Here is a 13,213-nt window from a genome sequence, read left to right as displayed (position 1 = left end):
CTGTAAGTGGTTTTGTTTCAACAATAAAGCCAGGCAGGGGTCTGGTTCTTATCTTAGAGTCACAGAATCCTACAATAAAAGAGTTGGAAGGGGCCTACAAGGCCATCAAGTCCAACCCCCCTCTGCTCAAGGCAGGAATCCAGATCAAAGCAGATCTGACAGAGGGTTGTCCAATTTTCTCATGAAGGCCTCCAACGTTGGAGCGCCCACCACCTCCTGTGGACATGAGTTCCATTGTCATACTGCTCTAACAGTTAAGAAGTTTTTCCTGATATTCAACCGATATCTGGCTTCCTGAAGCTTGTAGGGATGATTAAGAACAGATCCTGCCCCTCCTCTGTGGGACCACCTTTCATGTCTTTGAAAAGGGCTCCCCTCAGTCTTCTTTACTCAAGAGTAAACATGCCAGGTTCTTTCAGTCTTTCCTCATAGGGTTTGAGATTTCGAAAATACATTTGCATCAGATATATTCAGCTCTAGTTAAATTGAAAGAGAAATAATAATGTCCAATATTTTTAAAAAAGGAAATCCACTAGTGACAGAAATTCATGATGAGAGTAGACCCATTGAATTTGTGGCAGTTACAATGGTGTTGACTCACTCAATCACCGCTGATTCAATAGACCTACTCTAGTTGCAACTTTCTCCTGAGTTTCAGCCAGTATATTGGTGTTGTTATTATTTTTAATCAAATGTTGCCGATCAGATATACCTAGACATTTAAATGTTTTGGGTAGTAAATATGTCAGCCAAGTGTGTTTGACCGGATCGCTCTCTTTATGACATGGAGAAACATTCCAGAAAAGTTTCAAAATGCTCTAGAAAACCCATATTGGTGCTCATGAAATAGCAAGGAGCATAATGGTAAAAAGGCTCAAAAACACCTCCCCTAGAATAATAATTCTGAGATACTCTAGTAGGTGATCAATAAAGATTGTGCAGTGGAGGGAATAAGGCTATTCCTGCTATCATTCAAATGTTTAAATGTTACAATATTGGCTTAATTGAACTACATTAGGACCTCCTTATATGCAGGATCAGTATCTGCTTATTCACTTATCCACGGTTTGAAAATATTAAAAGGAAACTCCTAGAAATATACATTTCTTCAATGTCATTATCAGAACTGGCCGTTAGAGGGAGCCAAAGACCATGGTTATAGCTTTAACTATTAAAATAGTGTTTCCTATAACCCATGTTTTTCAGTATCTGCAGGGGGAGATGATCCCTCGCGGATACCAGGGTCCGTGTGGTCAACAGAAAATACAATGTGTTGGTTTTACTATTGGTTTTAAAAAGTAAAGATTTATTATAATTATTTTGATGCGTTCTTTCCAAGCCCCATGCTCAGAACATCTGATCTTCTCCTCTTGAGTAAGCTGTGCTTTACTCCTCTCGTTATTTACCGATTTTCTGTCTATAAAATTTAGCACATGGGAATTTTATGAACATCTGTGCCTCTAGAAAAAGGGGATGTCTTTTCTATGTTTACGTTGATCTGGCCCCTCTTTGGGAATTCACGCGTCCTTACATTAGAAGTGTGCTTTAAAAAACACGCAACAACGCTTTATTTTTCAGTTCAAACTCTTTTCAGTTCTCACTTGTTTATAATTCTAGCTTATTTTTCAATGGCTGTTCAGTGGCTGTGAGAGGGTCACTTTAAAACTAAGCATTTATTTTTTTAAAGGGCTCAATAGATGAACATGAACAGTTAATCCCCATTCTCTGTTCTTTTCCATGCCCACGAAAAGCTGATGCTTCCAAAAAAAGTATGGAAATTACAAATTCCATTCACTGTGTCTCCCTACGCTCAGCAATATTTTTCTAAAACTCCTGCCAAGTGAAAGCCTTTCGTGTCACTCGTAACAGCTAAACCGAGCCTCCAGGTTTAGGGGTACTGTACCCTATACCTCAGATACAAGAGGAACAATGGGCAAATGTTGTCAAAACACAGTGTTTTGTTGTCAAATCAGTCACAGTGACAGATAATCTCTCTTCCTTATCACAACAGTACACCCACAACAAGAGACACTAATCACCCATCTCCTGAAAAGGACAAAAGCTGATCTCACAGCCATAAATACTGCACTCCCAAGCAAACTACACCAGAGCACAGAGTACTGTCGTCTGAAGATGCTGGCCACAGAGACTGGTGAAACGTTAGGAAGAACAACCTTCAGAACATGGCCAAAGAGCCCGAAAAACCCACAACAACCATGCTGTCATAATCTTAGTTTTTTTTCACTACACCTTCCAGAATCCCCTTGGCCCAGAAGGGGCCATGCCATGCTGGTTAGAGGATTCTGGGGTTCGTAGTCCAAAATAAATTATTTTTTACCAAGTGCCGATCCTGCTTGGAAGTTATCCATCTAGAAGGCTAATAATAAACGAAGAGGGATATTTAGTAATCCATCTCTGGTATTCTGCATGTGTTTTGATTTTCTTCCTGCCCAAATTGTATTCTTGGATTAGAGATTAAAAGTACATTAACGGGCCAAAATCGGAATAGATCCTAATACAGCAGGATACTGTTTTTGCCTCGCCAGTGGAATAGAGAGTAGGGCGACCCTCGTAAATGAAAAACAGGCTAGCGAAGGGGTATTCTAGATAATCATTTTAACATGTTTTGAAAACTGCAGCGGAAGTTTGAATGTTATGACTGATTTCTCCGAGGCCTTAATTTAAGCCACATGTCTGTCTTCCAGTCTTCCTGCCAAGAAGAGAGAAGCAAGAGTTCCCTCAGATGAGTGGGGGGGGGGGGGGAGAGAAGAGCCTAGGCTTAATTTTTAGTTTTATAGCCCCGTCCATGTCTCATTTTACGCTGCAAGTCTAGATCCAACGGTGACGTCCCTTTAGGAAATCCGCTTGATTTTGTGGAACTTAGAGAAATGTTGACTTCGCAAAGCCCCATCCATTCCGTGGCCCCAATTCATTTGGGATTTCTTGACCCCCGTACATGGGTGGGCTTAATTGTGTCTCATGAGCTCAGCATCTCATCTGTTGGCTGTGGCCGATCACAATGTTCCTCTTCTATGCGTGTCCAATCCCAACAAGAATCAGGTGGATAAGTTGGCTTAAGTTGGGACTAATTCAGTTCATCCTACAAGGGCTTAAGCCTTTGGTTCGTCTGATTCGGAGGAGATGTGTTGAGTCTGTGGGATTTTGGTTAAGTCAACATCTGTATTACTGCCTTGGTTGCAATCTGGTGTACAGTAGCACAACCACTGGCTGGGGCAGAGGTGGGTATCCCTATATTAGCAGATTCAGTATCTGCAGCTTCACTTATCCATGGTGTGAAAATAATAAAAATATGAAAAGAAAAGAAAATCCCAGAAATACATATTTCCATGCTGATTGTTTGAAAGAGATACAAAAAACCCATCTCCTGCTTCGGCTCCTTAAAACTCCTGCGACAAAGGAGCAGCCGTTGTCGTTTTGCAACACGTTATTTGGGTGAAAGGAGTCACGCAGTTTCTCTTTAAAAAAATGCAAACAAATAGTTTTGTTTTCTGGTTGGGAGCATCACAGGTGCCTCAGTGTCTGACAGGGTAGGAAGAATAATGTTGTGGTTTTCCCCCCTTGTATATAAAGAGGAGCCAGCCAGCCAAGCCATATCCTGTGTAATCAAAATAAACATTTGGAAGACCAACAGATACTGTATATTTCACCCAGAGCTTTGTAAGGAATGACAGACACAACAGATAAAATGGTCAGCTTTCAGTGTGCTACAGCTTCTGTTTTTATATTTTTAAGGCATGCTGAAACAGACTAACATGGTTACCACTTTTGAGAATTGCTACCGTGGAAGGCTTCCTGTCCCAAACACTCCGAAGCTTTCTTTCTCTACTAGAGAAATACCTTATCTGTTTTCTCTCCTCCTCGCAACCTGCCTTACTCCAAGTTGTTCTGAATACAATTTCAGAGCAGGGGCTATTTTGAGTTTATTTTAAAATGCCCGTCTTGTGGAGGGGGGGGGAGATAGTTTGGAATGGTCTTAAATTCTACGTTGGTGTACTTAAAAGAAGGGATTGCAACTCTAATTACAGCTAGTCTGAAAAAAGTCTCCTAGAGAAAGCTTGGAAACAGTGGCCTTTCAGCCGGTAGAAAACCACAAGGCAATTTTTGGGGCTCTGGAGTGGTAAATGGGTGTTGTCTATCCTTTTTCTCACTCAGTGGTTTCGGTATCTGGGCTGCGAAACCAGAGACTGAGGGTTCGATTCCCCCATGCTTCTCCTGTGAAGGAGAACCAGCCTGGGTGGCCTTGGGCAAGCTGCACAGTCCCGGAATAACCCCCAGAAGAAGGGAAAACGATAAACCACGTCTGAGTATTCTCTCCCTGGAAACCCCCAAAAAAGGGTCACCATAAGTCAGAACTGACTTGATGGTCCGTGATTTGATCTTTCTTAATAATAACGAAGTAGAGTGTGCAAAATGATATTTATATGTTTCCAATTACTGTAAATACCGTATTTTTCCATGTATAAGACTATACTTTTGTCTAAAATCTTTAGACTAAAAATTGAGGGTCGTCTTATACACGGAAGTAAGCTGAGGAGAGAACAAAAACAAGTGGAGGGGGAAAGCAGGGATCAAAGCGATCCTGTAGCACTTTGATCCCTTTCCCCCTACACTTGCTAAGCCCCATTTAGATTTCTTAATTTTGGATTAGAAAAGGGGGGGGGGCGTTTTATACATGGAAAATACAGTATATTTCTTAATTTTCAAAATACAGAAAGTAAAACAAAGCAAGCGGTCAGTCAGAGATTACAGAAAGCTGAGAGAGGAGCCATGGTAAAAAAAAAACACAACAACATATATTAATTTGGAAAATATACCTCAAGGTGGAATCTAATTTAGTGACCAAGGGTGGTAGATTTAACATGTTTGAACTGTATATTGAACTTCAGACATATTTACAAGCAATTTTCACACTGTGCACTCTGGGTTAAGGGTTCTCCAAGTAGGTCTGTCGAACTTCAGAGCTTCTGAGGATTGGAAGCTTTTTTTTAAAGGAACTTTTGCAAACTCTTGGGTCTGTTTATGCAACATTCCTTCAAGGCACTATAAAGAAGTGGCCCATGGTAGAGATAAATGTGTGAGGCGGTCCTTGCGGTAGCAATGGCCTAACAATAATGAGACAGGATAATTCTAGGTTTTCTTCCCCCTCTGGCTCTCAAAAGAATTGCTTTCATCTTGTGCTCAAAAAGCCGAAAAAGGCCCTCCCTTCTTCTTCTCTCTCAGTTAATTCGTAAAGCTTGTTGGCGGGGGGGGGGGGATTAGCTTTGCCCACTGCCATCCCAAGACATGGTGCCGTCTGAGGCCGAACCACAGGCATGATGAACTCTGTCTGTCTGAGAGTTATAATGACATCACCAGCGCTGGGCAATCGGCGCTGATTAAAATTTTCTTTTGTCAAGGTCCTGGTGTGTGTGTGTGGGGGGGGTACACCATCCCATGAAGCCACAGGCCACCCTGAAATGATCAAAGGGAGCCTTTGATCAGTGGTGGTCTCCAACTGATGATGATGATGACCCAGTTGCAAAGATGGAATTGGCACCACACGATTTCATCCTGAAATGCATTTTTAGATGGTCCGTGTTTTTCAGTCTGTTTCGGTAGCCCCTGTCCAAAGTGCTTCCTGCCTCTGTTTTTCAGAAAGATGTTTTACACCAGCGCAGGTCTCTTTTCTAGAGAGCCCTATATTGTCTACACTGGTCGGCAGCTTCTCCCCCGGGTGCTTTTCTGCCCTACTTCTGCTGTGCAAAGCATGAATTCTACCCCTGAGCAAAAAGGAGGTTTCTGTACAACCCTCGCCCGCATTTACTCTGCAGATGTTTTCAGAATACAACCTCCATCTTCGGTCATGCTGGATGGGGCTGGTGGGGCTTGTGGTTCAGCTAGATCTGGAGGGCACCCGAGGTCTACATAAGTGACCCAGATTTTTATCCCATCTTCCTTTTTTGACCCTTGCTGAGCTGTGTCTTTTTCACCACCGTCTCATTTTCTTACTTTTTCCTCCCTCTCCGGATATTTAACAGGTCGGCGGAACAAAGACAGGCGTGGTGCGCTATGTCGGGGAGACGGATTTTGCCAAAGGGGAATGGTGTGGCGTAGAACTGGACGAGCCCTTAGGGAAGAACGATGGAGCCGTTGCTGGAACAAGGTATGGAAAGAGGTGTCTCGACCCTGAGTGAATGGCATCAAGTCACTCTTATTTTTTTTTACTCATCCACTGGCACTTACAGACTCCATAACTCACTCTGAGAGATTAATGGGAGAAATGGGAGAAAAAAGAAAAGGTTCTGTTACATTGAAATGGATCGAACAGCCAGCTGACAAACGTGACTGCTTTCGACGACAGACATCACAGACTCTATAGTTGGGGGGGGGGAGCACTGAGCAGAGAGACAAGGATCTCTTTGAATTCAGAGACAGGAGGGAACAATTGGTCAGCGCCAGATAGATTGACAGTCACCCAAGCCCAGAGACGTCCCTTCCAGCGAAATCTGCTAAAGGCAGCATGCGAGGTTGTAAAAACTCCCACCGCAAACTGCAATCATTCTGCAGTGTAGATAATAGGATTGAGTGTGCATTAGGGATGATGGTGGTGCAACAGAAATGTTATGCCCCATGGGGGTTACAGACAGAGATGGAGAAACAGTGGATATTACACATGCACGATGGGGGAGAGACGATGAGTCTTCCATGCCTATAGCAAAGCAGTAGGTAGGAGGCTGATTTGGGGCCATTTCCCATTTGCCCTTGTAGATGAACCTCCATGGATTGTGTCCATAGGCTCTACCCAAATATGAATTGTGTAGATGAAGATCGAACAACGGTTATGAGCAGATAACCTGGTGGTTCCAAACCTAAGGTCCCCAGGCATTCTTGAACTCCCAGAAGCCTTCACCCTTGGCTCTGCTGGCAAGTGCTTCTGGGAGTTGTAGTCCAAGAACATCTGGGGACTCAAGGTTGGGAACCACTGAAAACCAATACAACACAGGGTAGGCCAGCTAAAAGAGAAGCCAGAAGGCTGGGCACATGCTAGGTCTGTGGTCCCCAACCTTGGGCCTCCAGATGTTCTTGGACCACAAGTCCCAGAAGCCTTCACCACCACCTCTGCTGGCCAGGATTTCTGGGAGTTGAAGTCCAAGAACATCTGGAGGCCCGAGGTTGGGGACCACTGCGCTAGGTCATCCGTGGATCAAGGTGCAGTGAGAGTTAAGCTGGCTGAAAATGACAGCAACCCTTAGTATCCTCTGTAAAGTGATTTTTATATGCAGAAGTAGCAAATGCAGATTTTATGCATAACTGGGCTAGCAGGAACGGTTGGGAGATTCCAGGAGACGTGTTCCAGAAAAGGAACTTTTCCGAATGTTGATGTGAGGATGAAGCACTGTGCGAGGCTTGTGCGGATCTGTTGCCCAGGCAACCAGCTGAAGGAGCCCTTTAGAAAAGGGCTGGTTTTCACATGGAAAAAGATGAATTTGAGCAGCTGTTTGCAAAGCCCTCCTGCTCTCCTCCGGATACGTGAAACATTCCGTTGGCCAGCTTTATTTTATTTCAGCCTTCCTTTCTTGGATGACAATCTCGGACAGCTGTTGGCTGTTTTGACTTCATATATATACATTTTTGGTGAGCTTCCAGAACAGCTGCCCACATCTGGGCGAGCAACTCAGCCTGAACTCACTTTCTCAGTAGCTGGTCCTTATCAAGTTATCAGCAACATATTCACTCATTTGAACCGTGGCTTGGTTTTCCATTTCCTCTTTTAAAATAATTGCTTTCTCCCAACCACTTAAAAAGCAAGTGTACTTCCCCTCCTTTTGATTTCTTTGGCATCTGTACCTCTGTGGTTTATCATATCAGCTGCTTGCATCCAGAGTTCAGGAACATTTGATATTTAGATCATTGCTTCCGAATCTTGGGTAAATCCGGTGTTCTTGGGCTGCAACTCCCAGAAACCTTCACTACCAGCTGTGCTGAGCTGGGTTTCTGGGAGTTGCAGTCCAAGAACATCTGGGCTACCCATGGTTGGGAATCAGTGATTAAGATCACGATTCAGCGATCCTTTTCAGGGTTTCCTAGGTACAGAATACTCAGAAGTGGTTTTCCATTCCTTTCTTCTAGGGGGCGCTCTTGAGCCATGTAACTAGCCCACAGTGATAACGCTGACTTTAATGTGTTATTAAAAACATTAGAGTAACAAGGAATGCCAATATATTTACCAGTGTGCATAAGGATCTGCAGGATCTTCTCCTTTGAAAGCAGGTTGGAAGTTTTGTTTATAGCTTAATTGCTCCCTTGTTCTTGCTATTATCACATTGTTTGGTTGTATTTTCTTTGTATCACTCTAGTTTATTTGTCTGGACTTGGAATTAAGTCTGAAAATGTGTAGGGCTTCAAATGCAGTGTTCATATAAGCCCCCTCTTCCAGATCCCTATCCAACCCAGTTGTTCTCCAGATCTTCATTACACATAAGATTTTAGATCCCCCCCCACTCCAACTACTAAAATTCAGCAGGACGTCTCCTAGCTAGAATTCTAGTAGTTTTAGCTAAAGAAAATCTAAGTTCTCACGGGATTTGTTCCTTGCTAAGATTCTCTCTGCAGATGATGATTAAAGCACGGACGTGGGTGAAGCTTTCTGTGCTCCATGGGAATAGCAAGGCATTAAGGACTGTATGTGTTTTTCGAGCAGTACCCTCTGTAGGGCTAAAGAGACAGAGAGTCTACCATCCCCTAATGCATTGCACGTCCCATGGACCCTGGGGACCAACATCAGTGTCCGTACTTTAGTGTCCACATTGACAAGGAACAAGTAACTTGGGTTTTTTGTTTGTTTGTTTGTTTGCTAGCTTGGAACTGAATTCTGGTAGTTGTAGGGAAAATATATATATTTGAATATCTTACGCCTGATCTTTGTGCATCCACTTCGAAGGCCTGATTAAGGGTTTCTGAGTGGCTTCAGCTGAACACAGCAGCTGTTCCTTATCAGGGAAGCCAGTACTGTAAACCCTCCCAGTCAGTGGTCCCCAACCTTGGGTCTCCAGATGTTCTTGGACTTCAATTCCCAGAAATCCTGGCCAGCAGAGGTGATGGTGAAAGCTTCTGGGAGTTGAAGTCCAAGAACATCTGGAAGCCCAAGATTGGGGACCACTGCTCTAAGTGCATTCTTCTAGTCAGCATCCACCTAAACCTTTCTGTTGTTCTCTGATCATCCTGATTGCCCTTATTTCCAAATGTTATTTGCAGATATTGCACCTTTCACAAAAGTAAGTCACTGTGTTGCCTATTCTATGTGTTGACTTTGTTATCACATTTGGGGGGGGGGGGGAATTACTGTACAGGGAAATACTCACGGTTTCCCTCTAGTGGCCGTCTTTCACCCTGAAAATGTTTGCTACTAAAGACCAGGAAGTCGATGGGGTGAAACTAGAACAGTTCCTGTCCTAAAGGTCTTTCAAAGGTTGAAAGGAAATATTAATAGCTGTACCAAAAAGTTGCTTTGGAATGATGACTTGTACTGCTTTGAAAGTGTAGCTCAGGTCTTATCCGCAAGAACTGTTTGTGCCTCTAAAAAAAATCGCCCATTTCTTGTATATGCATTTGGCATTTTTCTAGTTGACCAAAAGGTTGATTTGTGAGAGGGTGCTTAAATTTTTTTTTCTGGGGACTGTCCTTCCAAACAGGGTTTAACACTACAGGGCTTCCTATGAAGAGTTCGTTTCTGCATGAGCACCTCTAGATCAGAAGGTTTTTTTTTAGTAACGCCCCCTTTTTAGCATTTTATTACGGATTTCAAGCCAGAGCTTGGAAGATTCCTGAAGTAAAGTGATTTTAAGATATATGTGGCTTTCTAAAGTTCAGCGTGAACACAAATCCCAGCAAGGTGTTCTCCAGAGAAGGTCACTGGTGGTAAAATGTTGTGTACCATGGTGGGTAAACGCTGTAGGAAAGAAGCTGGCACGGGCCATGGGGCACAGTCCATTACCCTCTGCAAGTCGCTCATAGAATCATAGATTAATGGAGCTGGAAGGGGCCTAGAAGCCTATTGAGTCCAATCCATTGGTCGATGCAAGGATCCAAATCAAAGCAAATCTGACAGATGGTTGTCCAATTTTCTCATGAATTCCTCCAGCGTTTGGAGCGCTCACCAACTCCCAAGGTCATTGGTTCCATTGTCGTACTACTCTAACAGTTAAGAACAAGCTTCATGGTGGAATGAGAGTTCACAGTTGAGGAGCCACCACTTGGAAGACCTTGCCTGCTGTCCTACCAAAGATAGTGTTGAAGGGAGACACCATGTGGGTAAAAATGGTGACATGAGTTAGGTTTGTGTTGGACATGGCTATATGGGGTTGGGTCTTACTCAACCTTTGTTTGCTTCTCCCTTGCTCTGTTTCAGGTATTTCCAGTGCCCTCCCAAGTTTGGTCTCTTTGCACCCATCCACAAGGTGATCCGGATTGGTTTCCCCTCCACCAGCCCAGCCAAAGCCAAGAAGAGCAAGCGGATGGCCATGGGGGTGTCAGCCTTAACCCACAGCCCTAGCAGTTCGTCCATCAGCTCAGTCAGTTCGGTGGCCTCTTCTGTTGGGGGAAGGCCCAGCCGGAGCGGACTGGTAGGGAACTATCTATTTCTTACCTTCAGGCTCTTCATGAGCTACAAGACCTTTCAGCACCTCGGAGAGCTCCTGGCGGCCAGCTTTGTCCCATGAGGTCTGGTCTGGAGGTCTGGTCTGGAGATGGTCAACAACGGCCTCTTAGACCTCTTTGCTGAGATCACCCATCCCACGCTCCACACTTTCCTAGGAAGTGAGAAGCCTTAAGGGGGTGGTGGTGTATCTGTGTATTCTGCATTGTCAAGTCAAAACTGACTCTTAGCAACCCTAATAGGGCTTTCAAGGTAAGTGAGATATTTAAGGAGTGGTTTTAACAGTCCCACTCCCCATTGAGTTTCCATGGCCAAAAGCGGATTTGAACCCGGCTCCCTAGGGTCCCAGTCCCTCCCTCTATCCACTACCCCACACCAGGAATCCAAGATGGTGGGGCAAGCATCATAATCCCTCATCACTGGATGTTTTGGTTTAGGCCAATGGTTCCCAATCTTGGGTCCCCAGATGTTCTTGGACTACAACTCCAAGAAATCTTGACCAGCACAGCTAGTGGTGATGGCTTCTGGGAGTTGTAGTCCAGGAATATCTGGGGACCCAAGTTTGGGAACCATTGGCCTAGGTTGTCAGACCTGTCAGCCAGAATCATCTGGAAGGCCAGAAGTGGCCATCCCTGGATTAAGAGGGGTCTCAGCTTGGGTGTCAAGGTGAGATTTGGGGGAAGAAGAGGAAAAGCTACCACACATGGTGAGAAAAAAAGCAATATTTTCATATACAGTGGTGCCTCGCTTAACGAGTGCACCATTTAACGGCGAATTTGCATAACGGCGCGTTTTTTGCATTGCGATGTTTTAGGTGGCAAAACATCGCATTGCGATGATCAGTAAGCGTTTTGCTTACCGATCTTCGCATTGCGATGTTTAGAAAACAGCTGATCGGCGGTTCCAGAATGGCCGCCGATCAACAAAATGGCCGCCCGCAGCGTTTTTGTGCCGATTCCTTGCTTACTGAGGCGGCGAAAATGGTGGCCCTATGGAGGATTCCCGCTTAGCGGTGAGTTTTTCCCCAATAGGAACGCATTAAATCGAGTTTAATGCGTTCCTATGGGTTCCCCCCCGCATAGTGACGAATCTGGATAGCGACGTTAATCCTGGAACGGATTAACGTCGCTATGCAGGGCACCACTGTATCCTCATTGTGTTTGGATGTTCAGTTTTTTTGTGAAGCTGGGGGAACATCTCCCTCAGCTTGGCTGTTTTCCCTCAAGGTTTTGCAACTCTCCCTCTGCAGCTGACTGAGACCTCCTCTCGCTACGCCCGGAAGATCTCGGGCACCACGGCGCTGCAGGAGGCGCTGAAGGAGAAGCAGCAACACATCGAGCAACTCCTGGCAGAGCGGGACCTGGAGCGGGCCGAGGTGGCCAAGGCCACCAGCCGCATCTGTGAGGTGGAGAAAGAGATTGCCGTCTTGAAAGCCCAACACGAGCAGGTGAGATGGCCTACGTAGGCTGGCATGTAATCCCGGAAGCAAGTTAGCTGCAGAGTTTAAACTCCCGTTATTACAATGGCAAGTGTATTTGAATATCTGGGGAAACAGATTCTGATCCCAGATTTCATGCTGTTTTAATCTCTAGACTGACTCTGAAATGAGTTGCTCAACAACATAGATCTAAATTTTAGCCTGTGTTGGCATCAGAGGGTTTTCCAGCATTCCCCAGAAAAAAAATCCTGTGAGATTCCCGAAGGACAAGCGAGATGTCAGAAGGGCAATATTGTCAAGAACACAATCCATTCCTACTGTGTTTATTTATCTTGCTCTGTGCAGAGAGAAATCCATAACCCACAGCAATATATGAGATGTTCAGTGTTTTATAATACACAAGATTGATGCCTCTAAGATTAGTGTGTTGTCAAGGCATTTTATACATGTTGAGACTTTTTTCCCCCTCACTCCCTAGTATGTCGCCGAAGCAGAAGGAAATCTGCAGAGGGCCCGGACGGTGCTAGAAGCGGCGCAGAAGGAAAAGATTGAGATGATGAACCAGTTGGAAGAGGAGAAAAGGTGCCTATTATCTGAGGGGTTGGCTGGGAGTGGAATGTGTTGCAGGTTTTGAATTTTTAGTTAAAATCCTCTAGGCACACAGCAGAAGTGCAGGGAGTCATAGAGCAGAATAGCTTCAAGTCCCTCCCAGATTAGCTCACCCCTTTTCCCATCAATGGCCATTTACTTTGCAACAAAAATCAGATTGCCTTGGCATGGGGAATGCATCACTTGGGAGGCCATGCCCAGAGCGTGGGAATGTTACTTTCTTGGACTACAGCAGACTCACTTCATGAGCTAGGGGACAATGGGAATTGTAGTGCAAAAAAACAACATTTCTGCACTCTGGACGTAGCCTCCCAGTGTTGCATTCATTCCCTGTGCCAAGACAATCTGGATTTTGCTGCGGAGTTTTGCATTTTCATTAAAATGCCTCTGGCTGCACAGCAGGATGTAGGGATTTTACAGAGCGGATTGAGCTTCAAGTTCCCCTCACTCTGAGACGTTAGTAAGAAGAAAGAATAAAAAACATTCCTTGAGGTGCAGTTGAAAAAGTCGAA

The 13,213-nt window shown here is 44.6% G+C and overlaps 1 protein-coding gene across 2 annotated transcripts in view; it reads left to right on the top strand.

Annotated features, from left to right (window-relative positions):
- The window catches only part of CLIP2 (CAP-Gly domain containing linker protein 2), a 64,856-nt gene that overhangs the window by 26,881 nt on the left and 24,762 nt on the right, over positions 1 to 13,213 (top strand). For both annotated transcript variants that reach the window (XM_072978444.2, XM_072978443.2), the window contains exons 4-7: positions 6,039 to 6,163; positions 10,409 to 10,622; positions 11,904 to 12,101; positions 12,571 to 12,674. In XM_072978444.2, coding sequence (XP_072834545.2) covers positions 6,039 to 6,163; positions 10,409 to 10,622; positions 11,904 to 12,101; positions 12,571 to 12,674 — 641 coding nt within the window. The remainder of the gene's footprint in view (positions 1 to 6,038; positions 6,164 to 10,408; positions 10,623 to 11,903; positions 12,102 to 12,570; positions 12,675 to 13,213) is intronic.

Source organism: Pogona vitticeps, chromosome 7, assembly GCF_051106095.1.
Source record: "Pogona vitticeps strain Pit_001003342236 chromosome 7, PviZW2.1, whole genome shotgun sequence".
NCBI classification, from domain to species: domain Eukaryota; kingdom Metazoa; phylum Chordata; class Lepidosauria; order Squamata; family Agamidae; genus Pogona; species Pogona vitticeps.
This window is presented reverse-complemented; position numbering and strand designations above follow the sequence as displayed.